Genomic DNA, 27,323 nt, shown 5'->3' on the forward strand with positions numbered 1-27,323 from the left:
CAGAATAGCAATTCATTTTTAATTCGTCTACAGGTGTACTGACGAGAGTGAACAAATGGACAAATGTCTGCATTGCTGGTGGAGTCTCCATACTGGGTCTTCATGCCACATCTGCACCTCGTCGCCATGATAACCAGAAACCAGTCTTGGAAAAGTACCAGTTTGTTCCATACATACCTGATGAACCATGCATTGCAGACAAGCAGATGGAGACACTCTCTAAATATGCTAGCTTGTGCTCATCTGTAACTAGAAGAAGATTTCACAGGCTTTTGAAAACAAATAGAGACATTTCTTTAACAAATAGGGAATACCTGTCACAATTATTTGCACAAGATTCAGATGATATTCAGGATCCTGAACTGATGAACTGCAATGGACCTCTTTTGCAAACTTTGAAACAAATCTTTTCTCTGGATGTTGACACTGACTTGGCACCAAAGGTTAAGGAAGTGTACCAGTCTGCAAAGGATGATCTCCATACTGATCCACTACTGGCAGCTTTGGACCAATCAGAATGGCTGACTTTATGTTTGGATATTGTAATTGAAAACACCACGTCAAGATCATTAAAGATTTTAGAAATGGAAAGCTATGATGATAATGTTGTAAATGTCTACAACAGAGTCCTCTCTCACATAAACTCCCAACCCATGATGAATGTGAACTACACCCATGCTGCCTCAGTCTTAGCAGAAAGTAAAACAGATGACCAGTCAGAGAGTGTAATATGGTCACTCAGTCAACCTGTACCAGATAAACTAACCAAGTCTGTTCACCTAGCATTTGTGAGAAATGTTCTTCATAGTGAGGTGAATCTCAGAGCAGCCCTGACCAACATTTCCCAAAGTCTTATGGATGGAGGTTTCCTTCTTGTGCAAGAAATAACAAATAACTTTTGCTGTCATTTTCCTTCCAGAGCTTTTGAACTTGATCTTTCTAAGATTGAGGACCTGCAGGAAAGGTCGTTTGCAATTTATTGTGATGAAAAAAAGTGGAAATCAGTCTTCAGTGAGGAAGGCTTTGAGATAGTGTTTCAGAGATCAGACAATCTTCTGTCAACAGTGTTTCTTTTAAGGAAAATAAATAATAGTCCAGTAAATGAACAAATGTTTGTAGATGTTACTGACACGTCATATAAATGGGTAGAAGAACTGAAAGCCAGAGTGGAAGAATGTCAAGTCAAGCCAAAGGGGAATAATCTTTGGATTACCTGTAGAAATGGAAATGGTGGAATTTTGGGAATGATCAACTGTCTGCGGCAGGAACCAGGAGGAGACAGAATTAGGTAACTTGGATTAAACATATCGCAAGTTTAAATTTCATTATTTTTTGTCACCACTGCTTGCAGCAAGGTATCTTGATTTGGTCTTGCTGGTACCTGGAATGTTTGCAAGGTTTTATACAATCTTTTCACATAAAAATGACATTTAGTTAAAAATGTTTCTGTCCATATGAAGATGATTTAATTACTTTTTCACAGTAATTTTCTTTGTTTTTTATTTTTTTACTTGGATATCTACAGCAATTGACATGTGAAAATTAAATTCGGTTTGCTTTAGTTTGGTTTGGTTTTTTTGTATGGCACAGCAACATTTTAATGTTATATTGTGCCAGTGCTAGAAGAACAGAGTGCCTTGTCCATGAACCTAATATTGGTAGCAGTAGCAGTTCTGGGATGGTCTAATGGTGGGAATCAGACCTGTACCCAACTGTTCATGTGTCCAGTGCCATGACCACTGAACCATCATGGTTTCCTAGAAATTGAAGTTACAAGTAGTTTCCATCTTAAAGCTTCTGAGACTGTACATGGATTTATATTCTGACTGGCAGACATCAACGAATGGATTCTCTACTGAATACAGTGAATAATGTTACTGAAAAACAGATGTGCCAAGATAAAAGCTATAGACACAATAACATGTTTAGCAATCACAAATGATGTAAAGCTTCCTGCATATCTTCATAAATTTTCTTTTACAATATACCTAGTCTCAACGGATACAAACTCATAAATATGGTCTTCATGGGTTATCACTTGCATTGTGTTCTTCAGGTGTGTGTTCCATAGTGATCAGGTGGGGGACAAATCTACAGTTTGCACCAGTCCTGGCAGTAGGGAGTTTAAGCATCTTATGGCACAAGATCTAGTCATGAATGTGTACAGCAAAGGGAATCGGGGATCCTTCAGACATTTGCATCTGCCAGCAGGTATGTTCAAAAACACTGTATAGAACATGTAGAAGGTGTTCGAAATTCCTTCACCTAACTCGTATGGTGAGCGAACATTTTCCAGTGGTTTTGTGAATTTCTTAAACATTCGCCTGATATGGTTGACCAATGTTTCTCTTTAATGAACACATTGTTCCATCAAGAATATTGCAAACATTGTTCATTGAAAGTCCATTCTTTCTTCCAGAAGTTTCGTTTCCATTCATTTTGATCAAGGAAACTTTATCTCTTAAGTAATAAACACTTGGGGGGAGAATTAGTCTTAATTTGTGATTACTACAGCTGTTACTAGAAGAGTCACAGAATAAGTTCCAGAAAACAGCATTTCATGATCAAATTTAGGCCCTTTACAATGACAATTTTTATATTTCTGAAATAGCTGCTTGAGTTGGATTTTATTCTACGCTAGAACAAATTTTGTAGCTCATGCCTGACTGGGATATTTAGAGATTTTTTTAAACTCCTTTGTAGAGATTACAAGTTTTTCCTCTGAAACATCTTTAAGATTTATGTGAAAGGATGAAAGTAACAATACAAGACAAATGTGATGAAATCTTGATGACTAAGATAAGGAATTTTGAATCGGTTCAGATTTAATATTTCGGGATTAACTGTCAACTTTTTCCTACTGTGATAGCTGGTTGAGCAAGAATACTTTCTGGGCAAATAAAGTTTGAAGAATTTGATTAATTTGGAAAATGGTGTGTTTGAGATTTTTCAATTCCTGCATAGGGAATAATATGAATAGATAAATGTAACAATACAAGATATGTGTTGAGTTGAACAAGTACATCATGATGATGAATTTAGAATCAGTTCAGACTAAATCAAGCTGTATATTTTCAATATAACATCAGTACCACTCCGGTGGCCTAGTGGTTAGAGTGTCCGCCTTGGAAGCAGGACGTCATGGGTTCGAACCCCCGCCGAGTCATACCAAAGACTTACTAAAATGGTACTAACAGCTTTTCGCTAGGTGCTCAGCATTAGGAGGTTAGTGTTAGGACTGGTCAGCCTGGTGTCAGGATAATGTGACTGGGTGGGACATCATGCTACATGTCTGCGGCATGATGCCCCAGTGCTAGACATCACTATAAACTGCCACACTGCAGACAATGTGGCGATATGACTGAAAAATTGTTTAAGCTACATTAAAAATCCTAATCACACACTCAGTATAACATCAGCAATTTTTCCAGATCTCAAGACTATACAGACCACCTAAGACTATAGCAGTTTCTAAGAGAATGCCATTCTTTAATGTTGAAAACAGAAAACAGAAAAAATTGTCCTGTAAATTCTTGTGATCAGCTTTAATTAGTGTGAAATTCCATTTAGTAATTTTCATGGCAGTTCAATTTTGAGATAACTGTGATGATATTGTTTCTTTAAAGCGTAAAATAGATTCAATTTCAATTCCTATATTACTAGTGTTGGACCCTGTGCCCACTGTCCATGCCTACGTGAATGTCTTGACACGAGGTGACCTGTCTAGTCTTCGGTGGATTCAGTCCCCTCTTAAATACTTTGATAAAGATGTCAGTCGCAGCAAAGAATTATGTACAGTGTACTATGCCTCCCTGAATTTCCGTGACATTATGCTGGCATCGGGAAAACTGCCTCCAGATGCTATTCCTGGAGACCTGGTAAACCAAGACTGTATTCTAGGAATGGAGATTTCTGGAAGAGATTCAACTGGAAGGCGTGTAATGGGGCTTTTACCTGCAAAGGTAATTTTTATTTCTTTTCTCATTTCCTGTAGTTGCTTTTATTTCTGAAAGGATATTAAGCATACTATGCCAGTCATTTACAGATGCATACTGTGCCATTTACAGATACATACTATGCCAGTCATATACAGTTGCAATACTATGCCAATTGCAGATGCAAAACATTTACAGCTGAATACTGTGCCAGTCATTTACAGGAGCATACTGTACCAGTCATTTACAGATGCATATTATGTCAGTCACTTTACAGATGCATGCTTTGCCAGTCATTTACAGTTGTAATACTATACCAATTACTTACAGATGCAATACATTTACAGATGAATACTGGGCCAGTCATTTACAGGTGCATACTATACCAGTCATTTACAAATGCAATGCTATGCTAGTCATTTTCAGATGCAATACTATGCCAGTTATTTACAGATGCAATACTTTGCCAGTCATTTACAGATGCATGTTAAAAAATTGCTTATTGTTTCATGATGTCCCATAAATTCTTTACATAGAAAAATGGTTAATAACCAGATGGTAGTTATCAATCAAGACAGTTGTAATACTGACAAATTTGGTTACATGTACTGCAGAGACAATTTGGTTATATGGTAGCTGAAAATAAACTCTAGAAAAAATTGCCCCAGCACATCAAATGAGGAGCTGTAATAATGTGATACCCATCAAGTAACAAGGGTAATTTTTTAATATCTTTTCTCTGCAGGTAATTAAATAAAAACCTATTACTTGCCTAATGGTAGTATTTGATATATGGCCATCCACCAGAAAATGTTGCTGTACATGTATTAGAGCAATGACTGGACTTACCTGGAGAACTGCCATGCTAGTCTCTTACAGGCCTCTGCAAAATAACTGGTTTTCATGAAAATCTACACTAAACACGCCCAAATTTCAGTATTTTATAAAAGATGGAAAAGAAAATATAGTACTGAGATGCACAATAACCTGTAAATGTCATCTTGTTCAAAAACCTAAATTCATCCTCATGGTAAGCATGTTTCCATTTCCTCATTAGTGAAACGATTGAAATATTTTAGTTTGTATAATATCCAAGTGACATTGTAACTAACAGGCCACTAATAATTCAGAAACTTGAGCTACATTTTTGTGGACAATAATCTTACAATATATTAGATGCTTATCAAACCAAACCTTGTATTGCATTGTTCACAAAATGCAACACAGTTTAATGCAAATGTGATTTCTTTGGCTTTGCTGGAAAAAGAAAGTAATATACTTGCGAATAGACACCTGCATTTTTTTTCTTTCCTTTTTTTTATATAGTTCTACTGGTCATCGACTAGACGAGCTTAATGGGATGACTGCATGCTTTTGGGGGGCCCTGAGTGGCCAAGTGGTCTAAAGCACTCACCGTTCTGGATCACTGCCATCTCACCTGTCTGTGTGGGTTCGAGTCCAAGGCTCGGCTAGCGTGGATACATGGGAAAGCTTGCCAGTAGCTTCTCGTGGGTTGATGGTTCTTCCCTGGGTTTTCCAGGGTTCTTCCTCCACCTGTTATACTGGCCGCCATGTATAGCCTATCTTGTGCTGAAAAATGGTGTTAATCCTAGAACAACCACCATGCTTTTGGTTATTCTTGTGAATATTTGTAAGGGATCATTCTGATTACATGAGTAGTGTTTGTTAAGATCATTTATGTCGAACTTTTAATAATATACATGTTTTACCTAAATTATTCAGGGCCTTGCCACAACAGTGGATGTAGAGAAGCAGTTCCTGTGGTCAGTCCCAAAGCATTGGTCTCTGGAGGAGGCTGCAACAGTACCAGTTGTGTATGCCACAGCTTACTATGCCCTGGTTGTCAGAGGCAATCTTCAACATGGTGATACAGTCCTTGTGCATTCTGGGAGTGGTGGTGTTGGTCAAGCAGCCATCGCAATTGCAATGCACTATGGTTGTGAAGTGTTTACCACTGTCGGATCTCGGGAAAAGAGGGAATTTCTCAAAGAAAACTTCCCTCAGTTGAAGGATCGAAACATCTGTAACTCCAGAGACACCTCCTTTGAGCATCAGATTCTTACAGAAACGAAGGGGAGAGGTACAGCTATTGCTAATTTATATTTTATGTCGTAATCTTACCTAACGTTAGCTTCAGATGTAATAAGCCATTTCTATAAGGTAGATATATGCACCAAGATATCAACAAATTTGTAAAACATGTCATTCCTAATGAAAGTCATTAGTAGTAGTAAACTATGAACTACTGGTACTACTACTGCTTCCACTAGGGGAGCTGTCAAAAACTTCTAGTGCTGTTCTACAACTAAATGCACTAAGAACTATGAAACTACCAATACTACTATATGCACTAAGAACTATGAAATTATTTTTGAATATTAAATTCCTTAGAAATGTAAACTGTACTTTAAATAATATTACATGCAATAAGAAGTGTGTACTACTGCATACAAGAACTATGAAAATTTAACTCTTTTTACCAGTAATACATTTCTTCATGTGCTAAGAACCTTGAACATTTCTTTAAAAAAAATCTTGCAGACTGAAAAGGACAGCAGTGACATGGTCATCAGTCACAATCCATCCCCAGTTTTTATAGTCCACATACATTTGGATATAACAGTACACTGTTGTGGAGAACGTGTGCGAGTCAGCAGCATGTTGATCATTGAAAATTATATATATACAGGTCATACGATTTTTTCTTTCTAAATTTCAGATAATTTTGCAAATGCACTGAATAGTGTGAGTCTAGAATTCATATCCTTACAAATAAAATTTATCTTTCTGTATTGCTAAAACTGTGTTGAATGGTCATTTCAGGTGTTGATATTGTTCTGAATTCCCTGGCAGATGAAAAACTTCAGGCCAGTGTAAGAGTTCTTGCACAACATGGCCGTTTCCTGGAAATCGGAAAAGTTGATTTGTCCAATAACTCGGCACTAGGTATGTTTATCAACTCATTTAAAATGTTATTTTCACTTTATAAAGTTCTTAAAAGGATGTTTTAGACAAAGAAGTTTATTAAACCTCTTTAGGCCATACAAATTACATTAAAACTCTTTGGGGATGCAAAATTACATTTAAACTTGCAAAGGGAAAGGTGGGGGGCGCAGAAAAAGGTAAGATAAATTGGAATTTGAATAGGTTTTGGCTATACAGTAAAATCTGCCTTGACAGACTACTTCTATCAGGAAAAAAACTCTCAAGATAGGTGGGCTGTCACAACAGAATTAGATGGTATCAGTTGAACCAATGTGTCAGCCAGAACTTTTCCCCTTTGATGAATTACAAGGATAAGGAAACTGGTCAGATACCGGGGTGGGGGGTGGGGTAACATTGCACCAACCCTGCAGATTGGACAGAACACCTGCATATTCCATCAGGCATTGCCTTCTTTGGGGTTTTGTAACAGGACAGTGCAGGATGGCCAGTTTTCAAGGTCAGAATTCAACTGAGTTTAAGAAGAAAGAAATACCCGTAAATATTATACTTATATTTTATTATTTAATGTTCTTGTTAAAATACATGCATTAATCATGTAGTCATTTAGCATATGAATTGTAATGTTAACAGCTTGCTTATCCTGTCCATACATTGTGTAGGTAGCTGTGATAATGTTTATTTAGAACCAAAACACAAGTCTCCTGTGATGTATATAATAATAAATAGATCAACCTTGAAAAACGAAAGATTGTAACAGGTGAACAAATATTGTAATATCTGAAGTTTGGTTTTGATAATAGCAGTATCAGCAAAGCAACAAAAAATACAAACTTTTATAATAACTGTAGAATTAGCTCATCCTGAAAAAGCAATAACTTTATTAAAGAAGAGACAAAGACCTCATTCATAACAGTCATTGTATTTTGTATGTCCACTGACAAATTATTTACTACAGTATCAGCTGCACTACACTGAAGCCAGGGTTAGACAGTCTCTTATGACATTATTGGCATTGTGCATATTTTCAGAACAGATAAAGAAACAAAACTGCTTTTTGACCATGATTGATAATCTTCTAGTGACATGGTTAATAGTGATATAGATGACTTGGGCACTTCAGTGGTGATTTCTTACATGAATGGGTTTTATGGTCTTTTACACACAAATCTACCTTGTACATTTATGGAAACTAGTAACCACATTTGACTTTGTCCCAGATTTATTGTGCTTCTCAGTTTGGAATGATCTGCACTCCACCTGCTGACTGTCCTAATTATTCATGGTTATATGGAATAAAATAAATGTCTGCAGTGTTTATATCTGCTCATACAGTACGGTCATTCATATGAGTGTTGTTATGCATGTCTGGCCACAAAATTTGTGGTTGGTGCATTTTTTTGTGTGCAGATGGTCACTCATGCCAGTGCACTGATGTAATCTAATCAATCCATACACGATGATTTTGGGCATAAATGGGCATAAGTGGTCACTCACAGTGGAGGTTGCTAAAAATCTGGTTTTACTGTATCAAATGTGTAATTTTTGGACATGGGGTCATTTAGATCAGGTTATACACTATGTTCAGGTTAAAATCTCTTGATTAAATACATAAATGTCCATGTATCATTTAGAGCCATTCGATATTGTAGGTGGGGCAGGTCCGAAAGGCCACTTTTTCTAAGCGGTACCAGCAATAGAAAATGCAGAAATACAGGACATGGAAGAGATAAATAGGTTAAACCCCACACCCTACAGTGTAATGTGCATTCCCTTTCCACAGATTGATTTAAATGTAATAGCCCTTTATAGCATTGGCATTTTTAAAAAATTTTAAACATTGTGCCATTAACAAGTATGCAGTGATAATTTTTTTTAATTTTCCTTCCTAGGTATGTCTGTTTTCCTGAAGAACATCACTTTCCATGGAATCCTGTTGGATGCATTGTTTGAGCCAGGTAATCGAGAGTGGGGAAGGGTTTCAGAGGCCCTTCAGACAGGGATTAGGGAGGGAGTTGTCAGGCCACTCAGGAGAAGTGTATTTAACAGAGAGGAGATGGAAGAAGCTTTTAGATTCATGGCACAGGGAAAACACATCGGCAAAGTAGTCATAAAGGTAGGTAGAAACTTCCTGTTATCAGATATCACATGTGTTCATGTAAAACATTTTGTGTTGTAGGGTGGAAGTCAATAACACTAAACAAGAAAGTATGTTACTATCAGTAGGTACTGCTAGGGTATATACTCTGGTTGAAGTTCACCCTTCAGAAGGTGTGCCAGAGTCAGGCATGCATGTCCAGAAAGTACATATACCACATCATCTCAGCAATTTATTCTGCATGAGGGATGCCATTCTCCAGCAATATATTTGATATTCATAATCTTGTTTTTAGAGCTTTTATTCCATTTATTTTTCCCTATGTTTAAAGAATATCCCAGATGATGAAACATTTGAAGTCATTATATGTAATGATTCATGTAGAAATGGGTAACTGCCAGGCAGCTTTGGCTGCTTTATCTGCACTTTCATTACTCTTAATATCAATGTGACGTGGCATCTATAAGTATAGAATACTTCTTCCAGATTGTACAAACAAATCATGTTTCTTTCTGGAAGACAGTGGCTTCCTGTGAGCAGTTGACTGTGAGGTACAAGAGTACTGGTGGCATGTGTAAGTGCATGGATTTGTTGCTTAGATACCAGTTCATATTGAATAAAAACTCATGAAAGGTCCTTCAAAGTTTTAAGCAGAATGACTATGGTTCAAATCAACGTTTAAAGTATTGTTAATTACATCTAGATCCAGGAAGAAACAGGAAGTCAGTGTACAAAAGTCAGTGCCATTCCACGTTGCTCCTGTCCACCTCACAAGTGTTACATCATCACAGGCGGACTTGGAGGGTTTGGTTTGGAGCTGGCTCATTGGCTGGTTGACAGAGGGGCTCGAAGACTGGTTCTTACCTCCAGGTCAGGAGTAAAAACAGGCTACCAGTCTAGAAAGTTAAAAACACTGGAAAGGCTTGGAGCCAAGATTCACATTTCAACCAGAGACATTTGTCAAGAGCAAGAGACCGGCTTGCTGATACAGGATGCCATGAAGCTAGGATCTGTTGGTGGAGTTTTTCATTTGGCTGTGGTGAGTTTTGCCAGTTGCGTAAACATCCTACAAGGTTTCTATTATATAGATCCTCTCTGGAAGAATTTTCATTGATGGATTTTTTTAAATGCACAGTTCAGTTAGTCCAGATGCAGTATATTCGCATCTTGACCAAAAGGTTGCCTGACAACCACTGTAACAAAAGTGTTTTTTCTCCAACAGATGAAGTGCAATTAAACCAGTTAGCTTTGGTTTTTTCTTCTCCAGAGGAGATACTATTTTATGGAGCACTTGTTTTTGATGTAATTTGTTATTGAATTAGAGTCTGTTATTTCCGTTTTGATGATCTAAAATAAAGACCAGTTTGATTTCTCACACTTTGCGCCAGTTAGTTGTATTTTTTAAGAAGATATCACAGGAATTTTCCATAGCAACCCAATTGAAAGTTATCTGCTCTCATTTACAGGTTCTTGGAGATGGGCTTCTTAACAACCAATCACAGGAAACATTTGAAAAAGTGTGTGGCCCCAAAGTAGATGGCACCATGCACTTAGATCTTGTGACAAGAAAATTATGTTCCAATACTCTTGATTGGTTTGTGGTGTTTTCCTCAGTCAGTTGTGGTAGGGGCAATGCTGGTCAGAGCAACTATGGATGGGCCAACTCTGTCATGGAAAGAATATGTGAGCAGAGGAGAAAAGATTCCTTGCCAGGTATGAATAAAAACTAAAATTGGGTACTGGACCTTGACAGAAGCTCTTCATAGCACTCCTTTGGCATCCTTGTATGTATTTATTGCATTCAAATATATGCATGCCTGTCCTTATCCCATATTAAGGGATGTTCAGGTATATTTTTAATCTTATTAAACATGTTAGAGTTATTAGCAATAATGCTAAATAGAAGTTAAGTTGGCAAAATGGTCATCTTAGGAGGGTGTTTTTAAGGTTTATTTTTGAAAGGCAGTGTTAGTTTTTGCAATGGCTGGCATATTATGATACATCTCTTCCTGGATCCTGGAAGTGTTTTTAATGATAAGCTCCTTCAAGTGTTTTCAAAAAATAAAAATTTCTTTCTCTGATACAGAGCAATTCAGCATGTCAGCAGGAGAAGAAATTTATTGTATTTATATCCAGTACTAGTTTTACTATCTGTTCTTCATCTTTTAAATTTAGAGAATTTGTTACTTATGCAAAATTAGTTTCCACTTGAATTTTACTCTATCACCTGATGTTTTGTATCTGACTTACTTATTCAATTATAGAATCCTAAAATTAAAATTGTCCTGACTTGAAAGCCTTTTCCTTTTTAGGATATTTCCAGTAGCTTAGGTATGATGTGATTAATACCTCTTTTACAGGTTTAGCTATCCAGTGGGGTGCAATTGGTGATGTGGGACTTATTCTGGAGTCTATGGGTGACAATGATACTGTAATTGGAGGTACACTACCTCAGAGAATGACTTCCTGCCTATCCACATTGGACATATTCCTAAACAATACAGAACCAGTTGTTTCTAGCTTTGTAGCCGCTGAGAAGTTGATAGGTCAAAGATCTCAATCCAAGGACAAGGGAGATATTGTGCAGTCTGTGTGTCATATTTTAGGTATATATTCAAGTTACTGTTAACATTCTAAAAAAGTTAAATGTATAGTTAAATGTACCAGTTAGATTCATTCTTTTCAGATCATTGTTGGTCAGGGAGGGTGGATTATCTTAAATCTCTCAAGTTTAAATTTGGTTCATTTTAACTTGCATAATAATTGTTCATCCTGACAAGTTCTGCATTAGCATATTTACATTTTGACTTCAAAAAAGCATGCTTTAATTTTTTTCTTGTACACTCTTTTTATAAACTGCTACTAGTAAAAGCAACAAATCTAAATGTATCATGTAATTTGAATTAGGTATCAAGGATCCAAGTTCCACCAACAAAGACACCTCTCTTGGTGACCTTGGTCTTGACTCCTTGATGGGAGTCGAGGTCAAGCAGACACTGGAGAGAGAGTTTGATGTTACCATGACAATGACTGAGATTCGACAGCTAACTATCAGTCAGCTTCAGAAACTTTCATCAGATGTTCCAAATGCTGCATCTGAGAATGGGCCTAGTGTGCCAGAGCCAGTCATACAGAGACCGGAGCTTATCCACCTGGTTCCCAGAGAAGTTGTGATCAAGCATCAGGGGAAAGGGGATGAAGCATTATCTGCTCCACTCTTTATTGTTCATCCTATTGAAGGTAATGTTGTTACTAAAGTTAACAGTAATGTTAAATCATTTGGAATTAGGTTTATCAATGGGGTTTCCAAATTAAATTAGATATAATAAAAGCAGTTAAGAAAAAGTGTAAAATCAATGCAAATTCAGTTCTAAAGTTTTGATCTCCTTTTAAGGTGGCCATAGGCTGGAGTGGGCCATTATACTTTTGATAAGGCCTGACAGAATATACATCTTTGTCAGATTGATTTCCATTTCATGCATTCATCAGCCCATACAACTAGCTTGAATGCAGTGAACCATGATTTCATTGAGCCTGATTCTGTCATATTACAGTTCACATTCTAGTGCAGAGACATGTTAAAGAGTGTTAATAAATTCCAGGAGTTAAGTCTTTTGACTGCTTGGCTGTTATTGTATTCCATACATTTGTCATAATATTGCTTTGACCTGGAGATTTTTTTTATTGTTCACTGCATTTTCACATAAGTTGGAGAGATAATATTCATATTTCTGTTTGCCAATCTATTATATATGTGTATATATATATATATGTATATGTGTATGTGTGTGTATATATGTGTAGATATTTATGTGTGTGTGTGTATATATATATATATATATATATATATATATATATATATATATATATGTATATATATATATGTATATATATATATATATGTATATATATATATATATGTATATATATATATATATATGTATATATATATATGTATGTATGTATGTATGTATGTATGTATGTGTGCATACACACACACACACATACAGATGGTTACTGTTAAATGTTTCAGGTGATGTAGAAGCTTTGAAACACCTGTTCTTGAACCTGGACATGCCTGTGTATGGCTTACAATGTACGCCAGATGTCCCCCTGGATTCTATACAAGCCATGGCTGCCTTCTACATACAGGTGGGTTTCATTAAAATGTAATGAATGTTTTTTCATTTAGGAAAAAAGTCCTAGATAATATCTGTTATTTCATTAATTTTTTGCTGAAGCTGTACTTTACTTAAATGAGATCAGTGTCCTTGCATCTTGGTAAGCAAAAGAACATTGTCTCTATGACTTTGTTATATCAGTTGGAACAATGTGTCAGAAGAGGAGCACAAGTTTCTATATGGGGGTGTACTCATGGATCAGATGGGTATGTCAAACTGGAGCCAGTCAACAAAACATAGTCTGCAGCATGATGCCCCAGTGCTAGACATCACTATAAACTGCCATACTGCAGACATTGTAGCGATATGACTGAAAACTTGTACAAGCTACATTAAATATCCAAGTCACACACACACACAACAGCAACACTTTTGGCATAATCATTAAGCTTTTTTTCACCAAATTATGTTTTCTGCTAAACTCTATGGAATATTTTTCTACTACATTAAAAAATAAGATAAAAATAAGCTGGAGAATATTCTTAAAAAGGTGACTGCTGCATAAGAATAGTATAAGATCACTTTCCATATTTGCTAATTATAGTAACTGTATATGATGCAATTCTAAGAAAACAGACTGGTTTCTTCAAAAGTGAACTTATGTATGCAAGTTAATTAATGAACCAGTCTATATTTTTAAAGAAAATGGCACCAGATGTTAAGTGAAACGCTTTACTGTGAGTTGGGAATGTTATATGATGGAAAACAATAGAGCAGATGGATCTTTTCAACTTTGAAACATGTCAGATCAGATCAAGGGACAAATCAACACTGCTTTTAAAAACTTCCAAAGAAGAATATAAGAGTAACATAATACATCTGAGTACCTCACCATGATCATTGCAGGATTCCAGTTCAAGATCATTCAGCCAAATTTACATATGTAGACTAGTTGAAGTGAGTGCTGATAATGAATAATTTTTCAGTACATTTTTTGTTTTTATTCTGGTTCTAATCTATATGGATTTTACCCTTTGTGACAAATTTGTTTATTACCAGCAACCAAAAACAATATTAATTGTAAAAATCTATCTTTTTCATACATGTTGTAATTCTGGCATGTAATATATTGATTTCACTTTTTACACCCATTGTTTTTTTCCCATTTATAATAACAGTAATTATGCTTATTCCTCTCTGAGTGGTTGGGGGTATGTATGCATGCATATGTTAATTTTATGTTGGTGTAATGAGAGTACTGTCAAGAGTGACACCTAGGTTTCATACTGACTGTAAATGTGGTGTTACTTATTGCTGATACTTATTGTTTGAGGTAAAGGATATGAATGAGAAAGTCATTGCATGGTCCTCATGATGGCTTTAGTTTTATCATTCATCTGCAGCTTGTTACATATCATTCACAACTACATTCACAACTTCACATTGGAAATGCAAATGAAATTATACCATGCATATGTACAAGTTTTTATGTTAAAAGGCTTGTTCAAAAATGTGTAATGATGTGAAACTTTTCAATTTATTCTGCTCTTTTTCTCAGGAAGATTATAGAACTATTCCTTTCTCAAAATGTTTTTAATTTGTTAAAATATTTCTTACAGACAATCAAAGGAATCAAAAAAATGGGACCAGTTCACCTAGCTGGCTACTCTTTTGGTGCCTGTGTTGCTATGGAAATGGCTTATATGCTGCAGGGGTCAGAGGTAAAAGTAGCATCCTTGACTTTGCTAGATGGGTCACATAAGTTTGTTGCAGCCCACACAGGGACATACAGAGAGAAGCTAACGATAGAAAATGAGGCTGAAGCTGAGACTGCAGTTCTCTCCACATTTGCACAGAAATTCTGCAAAATTGATCCTCAGCAGGTAAGTAACTAAATTGCCATATATCTGTTTGAGTTAAATTTGCATAAAGAATGTCAAGAAGTCATTTATTTTTTGCACCACAAAGCTATAATGAAATATCATTCTGTATTACTGCCATATGACTGAGTGTTCCTGCAAACCTTCTGAGTACAAGTCAGATGCAAACAGATGGAAATCAGTCTCTCTCTCTCTCTCTCTCTCTCTCTCTCTCTCTCTCTCTCTCTCTCGTTCATCTCTCTCTCTCTTTCCCTGATTCATCTCTCTCTCTCTCGGGTACATCACTCTCACTCATATACATTTTCCTGGATAGTTTGGAAATGCCTATAAAGATGCATTTCCGCTCATTATTTTGATAAACTAGATGTCCTTACTCCCTTCATTATCCCTATCATTGATTCATTTCAGTTTCATTTCGCATTTTTCATTCATGGTATTTATATTTGTGTATTGTAAGCAAAACTTTTAAAATATGACCACAGTTAATAAAAATAGATAAATCTGTAACCATTGTTGTCTCAGAAACAGTATAACACAATTTTACCATACACCACTCCCTCGATGACTCGCACCCTGATAACTCGTGAACCCGCTTATAACGTTGGGTCAGGCGTGGATACCATTTTTTTTATCCAAGAAAATACCCAAATAATTGCTGAACTTGAATAAAATCGCGATCAAAATTGGTAACGGACACTTTGTATTATTGCTTGTTTTATTGTAAATGGTAGATAGGACCTGGAACTTTTATTACACTATGAAATATCAAATTTAAAAATAGGTCAGTTTTTTTTTTTACATTTTCTTTCCAAACGACATTCCTTGTACGCCGCAATTAATGATATGTAAGGAAATTTTGATCAATGAAAATGTCACTTATGCTGAGTGGAGGCAGTACTTTAATAAATAAATACAAATTAAATAATATTTTTATCAGTTGAAATTTGTGTTCTAGTGTAATTATAAATGCACTGTGTCCTCTTGTAATTAAACATAAAATGCATCAATCTACCGTAATAGCTATGTTTACGAGCGTTTCTCTGAGAACCTAATTGTCTACCATGTTTTGATAACTGACTTGCAAAAGTATTTGTTGTATTGTTGCACTGAATTAAAAGCTGGCCTTCTTTGTATTATCACGTTAATTATGTCCTTTGAATCAAATAAATGAGGTGGAATAAAAGGAAAGTTAAAAGGCACGAAAAAATCCTACAAACGTAAAATCTAGTGACCCCAGTCGTATGTCTGGTGAACTTGCTTCATTTGATCAATCAAAACTTATGTTATTTGTATGTAACATAATTTACCTTAAATTAACCGACTGTTTCATAACTATGATAAAAAATAACAAGGCGGCCAAGCGAAATGAATACTTTGTAAAATAAAGAGCTTGATTTCACAGATACAGACCATTGTAGGCAAGCGAGTTTCTGAGAATTCTTGAACTGGCACTTAGAGATATCCTCAAGGATGATAAGAAGTTAAATTATTACTTCCAATGAACTCACAGCATCAGTATCGTATTAATTGTTCAATACAAAAAGTTTCAACGTAGATGATTGCCTCATGAAATAACTGTCGCGTGTTTTTGTAAAAAAAGGAATCTTGTTTCGTGGTGTATCAGCAGTCTAGTTCCCTGCTCTGGGGACTCCCGATTTGGCAGGATACTATTAAACACCACTACAGGAACCAGACTCATCAAGAAAACAAAAAGCAGTGACATAATACAGATTTTTCACTTACATGTGATGGTTGTTGAAACCAGTTGAAACAATCTTTCATATTTTTGGACATTTTGAAAATAAAATGTTATTTAAACAGAATAACGAACAACTTCATTAGAAAAAGTGTTAGTAAACATAATTATAAACATGATTGTAAAATGAGGATTCAGTCAATAAACAGCCTAGTTCCCTAATGCCACTACCCCCCACGGTTTTCTCGATGTCAAAGCGATTTTTTTTTTCAATTTTTGGAGGTCCCTCGGCGCCTCACGCCTCATTTATAATGTGGTCTGTTTGTGGACCCCGTTGTGTGTGACATGTTGAGGGAGAGGTGTATTTTGAAAGTAAATTTTCATGCAAAAAGTCATTTAAACGTGTGCAGATTTGGAGATCCAATAAAAAAAAAATGACCAACCTTTTTTCAAAATTTGCTTAATCAAATTGAACAGATAGTATCCTGGCAAAAATGTATAGTTTTCTGCTCACCTTGATCTTGCATCTAGATGTCAGATGGGTTTTATTATTAGCAAGATCTGTTCATAAGGACATGAAGTTGGCACAAGTGATGCCAGTCTGCCATCCAGTGTAGAAAGCAGCCTACTAACCCAGACTTTCTGACCTACTGTTTTTGCATTTGGCTCTTATGTAGATATCAGCCAGGTAAGCAGTCACCTAGAACTCTGGTTTCAATGCCAAGTATTTTCTACATCAGTTGTTGTATTCAACTAACAGTTTGGTATAAAACAGCTATTTTCTTGAAGTTTTTCCCATTCATATGCCAGTTTCCATTCTCATCAGCAGCATTATCATAATGGCATTCACATACAAAATATCTTGCTCAGCAGAACTCCTGTTTTTAGTTTCTGACCATAAAAGCAATCGAGTTTTATTGTATGACCCTGTGTTTGTCATGTGTCATACATCATTGATCTGTCAACAGTTGCTAATTAAAAGTTCTTGGTGGAATTTCAGATTTGTAAACAAAGTGTTACGGATTTGATACTTGCCATAACGTGCTGCCTCAGCATTTTCTTAGTAGTGGTACTAACCTCCCATTTCCTCAACATTGATAGTCATTAATGTGTTAATAGTGCTGACATAACCAAAAGTAACAAATAAATCTTCTCAGAAGTCAAAATTTGGTCAACAGAATCATGGCTTGAAGTTCTTTCAAAGTCGTACAAAGTCTGCTGATCCACCATCAGTGACCAAATTCAAAAACCATTTCTTGACAATTTGACCAAAGTCTACAGGTGGCATCCAGGGATGAAGGGTTTTAAATTTATGCAAATGATGCTGATCCTTCCTCAGATTTTGATGCTGCTACTTAAAATAGAACATCCTTTGAGCAACTTCTCAAATTACTGACTATATCTGACATAATCATCCACACTTGAAAGGTTTTCAACTTTATCCAAATGATGCTGATCTGTCGGCTGATTCTTTATATATTTTTTTTAAAAAAATGTTCAGGTGATCACTTCTCAATAAGTGCTTAACCCTTACCTCCTGTAAACGCCTTTGGACGCCTCTACTCCATTCGCATACAAGTGCCTTTGGATGCCTCTACCCATTTCGCATACAAGCACCTTTGGACGCCTTTACCCGATTCACATACAAGCGCCTTTTGATGCCTCCTATAAACATCAGCCATTTTGAGTGCCACCTTCGGGGAAGACCCCTATTAGATACTGCATTCATTGCTGTGAATGACCATTATGTCAGATCACGTGGTCGGTGTTTCTGCTCTGGTCGAAATCTATTTAAAGTAACTGGGTTGTATTCTCCACTCTCCAGAATGGAGGTTGCAGATTTAATTAAGTATTTTCAATTAGAATCACAACTATGAAAGCTTCACTAACTTAGGTAAAGGCTCTGATATTGATGTAGGCAGCAATTAGTTTTTATAAATTATTAAATTCAGATGACTTAGTGATGTAGATGCAGACAAAGAACTTGTAAATTTCGAATATATGAAATGGCAGTTACGGTTGGTCGCGTGGCTTCACTAACTTGACGATGAATGAGTTCTCTCAAGAGTTTAAAGCACATACAAAATTCTTCCATGAAAATTAATTACACAGCTGTAATGATTGGACTTTACTCTTAAATTTGTACCTACATAATATACATAATAGATGTGTACCAAAAATGTAAAATGGTTAAAATTGCTGTTAAACGTAACACACGCTACACAGCTTAACAGTTAAGTTGTCATTGCATGTAAATCATGTGCAAATAAATCTTACAATTTGTTTCCATGTGTAAAATTCAGTTTATTTAATGTGACGATTCCATAATGTTTTGTTTGCTTTCAGCTGTCCAGTGACCTCTTAAAAATGCCAAACTTTGAGGCTAGGCTGGACTCAGTGTCAGCATTGATAGTAAAGACATATCCACAGTTCCTTCACTCAGAACTGAAGTTTGCTGCAAATGGTTTCTATCAGAGGTTGGTTGTTGGGGAGAAATACAAACCAAAGGGTACCTTGCAAGGGGACATCACTCTGATAGTTGCCGAAAAGAGCAAAACGGAGTCCAATGCCCTTACTGACGACTATGGTCTGAATGAGGTAATTGTAGTTAAGATTTTCTTTCTCATTCCCAACCCAGCCCGATTAGTGTAGTAGGTGTTGTATAAGGATATCCTTAAAACGTATTATATGTATGAAACTGTGGCCATCTTGAAAATTTGTTATCACTTCTCCTTCAAATAAATGGTCATTTCAACATAGGGTTTACACTAAAAGACAAATTATGATCTCTGGTTGGTTATTGGTGCCAACCTGATATCCAGTATGGCCACCATTGTAATCATCTAGAAAATCTTGTTATTGTTACTCCTGAATGGAAAGTCATAGACATGGGGTTTTCACCAGAAGACTTTTTATGATGTCTGGTTGGTCCTAAATGAATAATGGTGCCAGTCCTTTGTCTTGTATAGCTGCCACAGTGGCCATCTTCAGATCTTATCACTTCTAAATGGAAGGCTGTATCAGCATGGAGTTTTCACTAAAAGATTTATTACTATGGTTAGTTTGTCCTAAATGAAAATGGTGCAGGTCTGAGGTCTAATATGGCCACCACTGCAGTCATCTTGGAAATCTTATTACAGCTACTCCTTCTAAACATATATTCATATTGACATGTTTTCATCAGGAGGCTTCTTATGATTCCAGGTTTGTCCTAAATGAAAATGGTGACACTTGCTCATCCACTTTACATGTTGCTGCAGCATCAGCTAACTTGAGAATCTTGTAGACCCGCCAAGTCATCTGCATGATCAAATTGTTGATAATAGATGTTTTGAAAAATGGTGTCTATCAAGCAGTGCATGTTGAAGACAAAAGAGGAAAATAAGCTTCTTAAAAAGTGATAAGCACAGTAGAATAAAAAAGGAATATTCAGATTCTTGTGAATAAAAGCAGGATGGGGCACAATTACATTTATTGAATGTCACATGTCAATTTGAGTATGTCAGATGGTGGGAGATAGGATTGCCATCATCTTGTGAAATGGGAAAAAACTTGCAATAATTACATCAAGATAGCAAGAAGCCATTGAGCTGCATAAGGTTTGGAACTGAAGTTTGAGCAACTGTACTATTGCTAAATAAGGTCTATGTTTACAAAGTTTTCAGTTGAACATAATGTTTATTGTCACTTCATGTTTTGAATACTTTTAAATATGTTTTCCAACTTTACGCTAGCAGTTTATGATATTTTGTTACACCTTACTGAAAACCGGTCAAACTTACAGAAAAAAATCAAATGCCCTGCTGAGATGATCTTGTTAGGGTTAGCAGGTCTGATCTGTTATGGCTACACTTTCATTAATGGCTGGTCATAGCATCATGATGTCTCTACTAAAAGACTTCATATTATGTCTAGTTGATCCTAAATTAAATTGTCACTCAAACATCCACTATGGTTGCCAGAGTAGCCATCTTGAAAATCTTGTTAACACTACTCCTGAATGAATGGTCATATCAGCATTGAGCTTTAACTGAAACATTTAATATCATGTTTAGTTGGTCATAAATCGAAATGGTGCCAATTTTATCTCATATGGTTGCTACAATGACCATCTTGAAAATCTTGTTACGGCTGGTCATATTGAAATTTTGCTTTCACCAGAAGACTTGTTATAACAGTTAGTTGATCCTAAATGGAAATGATGTAAATTTGAGGTCTAATATGACCACCATGGCAGCCATGTCAAAAATCTTCTATTGTTACTCCTCTAAAATCAAGTCATATCAGCATTTGGTTTTCATTGCAAGACTTATAATGTCTTGTTGGCCCTAGATTAAAATAGTGCTGCTCTGATGACCAGTAGGCCAGTCCTGTCCAATGGAGAGTCATTTTGACATGAGGGTTTTCATGAGAAGAATTTGTATGGTGTCTAGTTGGTCAAAATGAAAATGATGCCAACTGACCCGCAGGACAGGCACCAAGGTTGCCATCTTGAAAATATTATCTCTACTCCTTCCAGATGGATGGCTAGATCAACATGGGAGTTTTCACCAATATTCATTTTCTAATTAGTTGGCCTAAAAGAAAACAGTGCCAGTCCAATATGACTGCCATGGTGGCTTTCTTGAAATTCTTGCTGCCACTATTCCAACATAATAATGATCATATTGACATCGCGTTTTCACTAAAAGACTTCTAAAAAAATGTCTACTCGGTCCTGAATAAAAATGGTGCCAATCTGACCTCCAGTATAGCTGCTACTGTTACAACATGTTCACCACAGCTGCTAATTTGAAAATCTTATCACTGAAAAATATCGGAGATTAATTCCCAGTAGTTCTTTTTGGCTTATGGAGTGTAAGTCTCATTGAGGGTCTCACATGTTATAATAGCATTCAATAGCATAAATATCAGAGGTTGTTCTGGGGTAAAACATCCACCTTTGACAAGTAACATCAGCAGTGTTATTTTATATAATACAATAGATTGGTTTGTTAAAGGTTTTACATTTTATGTAAAAATGAAGATCTAGTTTAGGCATATTTTATGCACATATGTTTTGTAATAATTTCATCCACAGAAATAAAATGACATAACTGTCAAACACTACCCTGTGGGCATCGTATGTTTTAGTTCCAACAGATCTAACTTGCATCTCTTCTTTGAAAATATTGTGCATAAATCCAAATAAAAACAATATAGACCCCCATCTGCCTTCACATGTGACAGCAGATTCACATCTATGTTGTTTGTTCTACTGATTACTCCTAACAAATTAGATCTGCCTGTGCATTATGTGCCAGCATATCTGGGTCTCTTCAGTTTGTTGTTTTGATGGAAACCATTTTATAAGAGTCCAGTATGCACTATAATTGAAACATATCAGAAGTTGCTGTAAAGAATATCTTGGATAGAAGTAGATGAAGTAAATAGAAAATCCATAATAGAAAGTCTTAAATAAAACTTTTTTGTTGTGGATTTAATGCCATTTTTGAGCACATGATGGGCTATACATGGCAGCCAGTATAACTGGTGGAGGAAGAACCAGGGAAAACCTAAAAACCACCAACCCATGGGAAGCATAAAATTGAATTCCACTGGAATTATTACAACATAGTTCAGTGTTTTATAAAAGCATGCAGATTTAATTACAAAAGAAGCATGCAGTTTAATTTTTCAGGAACTAAATAAAACCTTGAAATGAAGATGCCTAGAAAACTTGTGGAAAACAAGATGATGGGATATTTAGTAGTCACCAGCTGCTCTACCTTCTTAATGTTTCCTTTTATAGTATTGCTATATATAAGGTATAATAAACTCCACATAAAACTTTGCAGTCTAAAAACTGAAAATTGAGAAGCAATTCATAGTTCTGTCATAATCATTTCCATTGTCACAAAAGTCTGTAGCAGGTGACTTTGATGTTAGAAGCAGTGCAGTCTCATGGTTTGCCTACTTTCCCTAATGAGCTTTTTTATAATAATATGCCTGGTATTTGACAAACCTCTGTCTTCCATTTTTGTAGGTATGCAGAGGAAAGGTCAGCGTTCATGTGGTTGAAGGAGATCATGAAACATTTATCCAAGGCACAAGTGGGGAAAAAGTTGCTAAAATCATGCAATCCACAATCAAAAAGCATCCTTTGTCAGCCATAAAGTGAGAGTAAATCTTACAAGATGACCAGAATTCGCAGCTGATAAGAGCTTCCCCACTGCAGTGAAGACTGATCATGACATGTCATTGTTTCTGATGCATGCTGAAGTGTGACTTTTGACAATTTTGGAAAACTTGTTCAGTTTTGAGTTGATTGTAAGAAGATGCTATTTTGTAAAAAAAATTTCCAGAATGTGAAGAATATGTATGACCTGTCATTCTTAGCAGTAAAATAAAAATTAAATTCCGTTTTTTTAATGTACTTGAACAGCTTCTTATGCAGTCAGCTTAGGTTAATATTAACTCTGCAGACTGTAATTAGAATTTGTATTTAAAAAAATCCAGAAATGACTGCAAGAATAGATAGGCGATAGATTTTCATTATATGCCTGGATGAATAGTTTACATTTGAGTATATTTGTGAACTCTTGATGAACTTACAGTTCACTGGATTTTCTGTTGACAGTATTTTTTTTATTTGGTGCTTTTTGACACCTAATTCTTGTACATTTGCACAATTGACATACACAAGCTTGTCACTTTAAAACTGGAATAAAAGTATTTACTTTTTATCAGCTTCCTCGTTTGTTGTAGCAGGTTAGATTACAGTTGTTTTCCATGGCATCTTAATCAACATTGTCTTGCTTACGTTAAAGAGGATGATGTTGATGATCGTGTCCAGATATTGCATTTCTTGGAGCAAGACATGTAGATCAGTAGTTGATGAACAAGTTCAATTCTTTTATATTATGAAAATTGTAAATAATGTACCTATTTACTTTTCAAGGAAGATGTGTTTTTTTAAAATTTGATAGCATCTTTCATACTTTATAGTAATAGTGTAAATGAAACATTATAATCAGGATTACAGGAATTATTTTTATTGTAATTTCATCTCTACCATCTTCATATAAAGTGGACCAATTACATTATCATTATGTAAGAATGAAGCCAGGGATTTGTGAATGTGTATGTAATGGCTGAAAATTCTTATTGTACATGTTCTTGTTGTGAGTAGACCATATTATACATAACAATAGTAATTTCTTTGTTAGCTGAATTCAAAGGCTAGAAAAACTTGCTGAGACTTTGTGATATAATCTCCAGTTTGAGTTCTTTGATAGTTATTTACGTTTCCAATATTTTTTGTAGCTTCAGAGATGTTTCAGTGTTGAGTCAAACGGCTTGTAATGTCACAAGTGCCATTCCTCTTACCATTCAAGCATCTTATAATTTTATAAATGCCATTTAAATTACCAAAGTACCATATTGCAATTGTCAATTTGTATTTTTACTCAGATTTGTGTATTTATACATGTTAGTGTTATTTCTGTGCTTTGTTTGCTATTAAAATTGAAGAATGATACAAAAATGTTTGTTTTATTGGCATAAGTGTCTAGACCTGCCTGTGCTACCACATCATCTTTTATGAAGACACCTTGTCAGACTGATCTTCATTTAATTTTTTATTTTACAATAATTGTGCAAATTTAGTTCCTGATGACCATGTATTTTTAGCTCACTTGGCCATGAGGACATGTAAGCATTTGGTATTGTTGTTTGTCCAGCATGTCTTTGATCAACATTTGCTGTTGTAATCCTTTGAACCGAACATGGCAGAAATCCTGGAATGAATTCTTTCAAGTTTGTACAGTTGATGCTAGTTGGCCATAAAGTATCAGTCATCATCTTCATGAATTGCCTCCCTTGAAGTTTTGAAATGGTACAGATATATGCACAGCATTGAAAGCCATATGTTGTAGTAGATGAAAAGCAATTAAGATAAAAACTGAAAGCCATTTTTGTGGGCTGTAAGAAGGTAGAACTAAATGATATGTCTCCATTATTGCCTGCTTATATTGCTCTCAGGGAAGTGGTATGATGGATTTGAAAAGAAAATATTTTTTAAAAGTGGCCACCGTTATCAAAAGTAGAAAAATCTGTTACTAAAATAGACAAACCTTTTAAAGAACTTCAAAAACAAATCTGCTGGACAGATTCTGACCAAATTCGACAAAGCTTCCTGGTGTGAAGGCTTTCATTTTTATTGAGCCCACATCAGTGATAAAGCAAAATATTATCGTCACATTTCCAACTGGGGTAAGTGAACAGTTCAAAGTTTTGGTTTAAGTTTTTGATTTACATATATTTTCTTCGTAGACTTGTATCCTAATGGCATGAACCTTTATAAAGCCAGGATATTCTGTCTCCCATTTGACCATGGTGTCGAGGTCAGTCAAGCAACCTTTGTCAAAGTCTTGGTTTAATTTATTGTGGTCATCAGTGCCTTCATTGTAATAGTTTTGGCTATAGACCTAAAACTAAAACTTCGATGCAAAATTCCTGACCTCTGCATAATGGTCCAGCAGCTGTGATGGTCACTATAGAAAGAAGGGCTCTTTGACTCACAATGTTTGTTTAAAATGTATCAATATGCCAATAATAGATAGTATATGATGCATCAGTAATCTTTATCTATGCAGGCTAAGAAAGCATGCAGTCTAGCGAAATTAAACATGTTTGCATATTGACATGCAAACTGAGCAAGATCCATGGATATTAATAAGGTGATCTTTCATCTGATTGAGTTTGTCACCATTCAAGAAAATTTTTTTCTTCTCATTTGGATCATATATTTTAAGTATACATAAACTGAAATCACTAATATATCAGATGTATACATTACGAGTGAGATCCACACATTTGAATCTGGTACTCTTGTATCAGAAATGACTTGACATTATGAAGGTGACCTTTTAGGAGTATGTATAGGATTGAATGACACATCAGTACAATCCTAGTAGTGTACTGCCAAGTAAGTTTAGCATCCCAGAAAGGTCTATAAAACAAAGGTTAAACAGGGAAAAATACAAAGTCAGATTTGTTATATAATCCTAACCCTTTAAAAAGTCCAAAACCTCTATGAACTGCATCCCATTTTATAAAGCTTGCCTCCATTTGTCACCTCATAGCAGATGTAGAAGGGTACATCGGGCCTATCCTACATCCCTGAGTCCACAAGGGGACTATTGATGTTTTGCTTTTTTTCAAACTTGGTCTATAGGCGTATACCATATAATCAAGATCTCCTACAAGTTTTATAATGAATAAGCACTAGATATATTGAGATGAGCTTGCATCTCATTGGATGAACTTTAACCTCTCTCAAGACACTAATTATAATCCTATTTGAATCCATATGGGTAAATATGTTAATACCAATGTTGGATTAGTAAAGCATGATTAAGAACAATAGCTATACAAATATTGAACAGTATTCCCTTCAATTTTTCTTACCACTCCTGTTTTCTGAGGGCTACTTTAATTTCATTTGCTTATATTGCCCAAAAAACTCTTTGGATATTGTTCATTCATTGAATGAATCAGCATGAAGGTAAGACAATTCATTTGTCAACATGCTGGTTCCACCCTTTGATCTTTGGACAATGATCATAGTCTTAAGATGTATGTGTTAAGGTATCGATTAACAAAAACAAATACTGGCTGCCATGTATAGCCTATCTTGTGCTGAAAATGGCGTTAAACCCTATAACAACAACAACAAACAAATTACATATTTTCCTAAGGAATTTTGTTTAAGCATATTATGAAGCTCAGACAATACTGCAACTGTTGTCCCTTTGACTTTGAGTTCACAGTAAATTGTAAACAAAAATTTGTGTTATGGTTGTTGGTTACATTTTGTTTATTTGGTTATGTTTCCTAAACTGCTTGTAGAATCATGAAGCTAAAGAAAATTCATGTGACATGCTTGCATAACTATTTCATCTGGAGTTTAAGAGCATGTCTTGATCATGAGCCCAATATGCAGATTCAAATGAAGTTTATCCAGTATCAAATACTTCTGCTACTAAATGATTTTTTTTAAAATGACCTCTTTTTCAAATGTGCTCAACAGAATTTAACAAACAGCATTCTGGTTATAAAGACCTTTCAAATTTGCACAAATTATGCCAGTTTGCCATCAGATATCACCTGTTACAATAGAAAACTTTGAAATGTCAGCAAGCATCATAGAATCCTGGATTTTCTGGACAACTATCAGTTGCATTTGGTTTTATTTAAGCCCACCTTGGCATAGCTCAACCTAGCAATCACTTTGGCATTCATGTACATGTTAACAGTCTGTAATAACCTTGATGTTTAAGTGTTTTATTTTGCTGAATAAAGAGGTTGGCATTCTACTTGTCTCCTATAATAAACAATTTCTGATCCATTCTTGTTTCTTTTAAGTGAGATATTTGTGATAGCAAAATGTTCAGTGGATGGATGTATATTGTTCTTGAAACAGTTAATCTACTCATTTGTATGTGCCTACTGGAATCGCAGGTGTTATATTGTTTTATTGCTGTTCATCCACACATCTGTAAGTCCATATGTGTACATCTGCATACATCCATGCCTAATCTGATCATACAAGTTACAGTTTGAATCAGTTTAGGGACATTCTGAGTT

General features: G+C 35.5%; 1 protein-coding gene across 1 annotated transcript in view; it reads left to right on the forward strand.

The window, feature by feature from the left end:
* Nucleotides 1-27,084, forward strand: part of LOC149802842 (fatty acid synthase-like) — a 48,769-nt gene extending 21,685 nt beyond the window's left edge. The window contains exons 16-29 of the mRNA XM_089952297.1: nt 34-1,288; nt 2,057-2,211; nt 3,664-3,962; nt 5,679-6,036; nt 6,780-6,902; nt 8,792-9,015; nt 9,701-10,036; nt 10,464-10,710; nt 11,358-11,603; nt 11,905-12,237; nt 13,031-13,149; nt 14,738-15,001; nt 19,041-19,292; nt 22,720-27,084. Of these exons, the coding sequence (XP_089808423.1) occupies nt 34-1,288; nt 2,057-2,211; nt 3,664-3,962; nt 5,679-6,036; nt 6,780-6,902; nt 8,792-9,015; nt 9,701-10,036; nt 10,464-10,710; nt 11,358-11,603; nt 11,905-12,237; nt 13,031-13,149; nt 14,738-15,001; nt 19,041-19,292; nt 22,720-22,854 (4,346 nt within the window). The 3' untranslated portion in view covers nt 22,855-27,084. The remainder of the gene's footprint in view (nt 1-33; nt 1,289-2,056; nt 2,212-3,663; nt 3,963-5,678; nt 6,037-6,779; nt 6,903-8,791; nt 9,016-9,700; nt 10,037-10,463; nt 10,711-11,357; nt 11,604-11,904; nt 12,238-13,030; nt 13,150-14,737; nt 15,002-19,040; nt 19,293-22,719) is intronic.
* The last annotated feature ends 239 nt before the right edge of the window (nt 27,085-27,323 follow it).

This window comes from Sinohyriopsis cumingii, chromosome 3, assembly GCF_028554795.1.
Source record: "Sinohyriopsis cumingii isolate HCF-2022 chromosome 3, ASM2855479v2, whole genome shotgun sequence".
NCBI lineage: Eukaryota > Metazoa > Mollusca > Bivalvia > Unionida > Unionidae > Sinohyriopsis > Sinohyriopsis cumingii.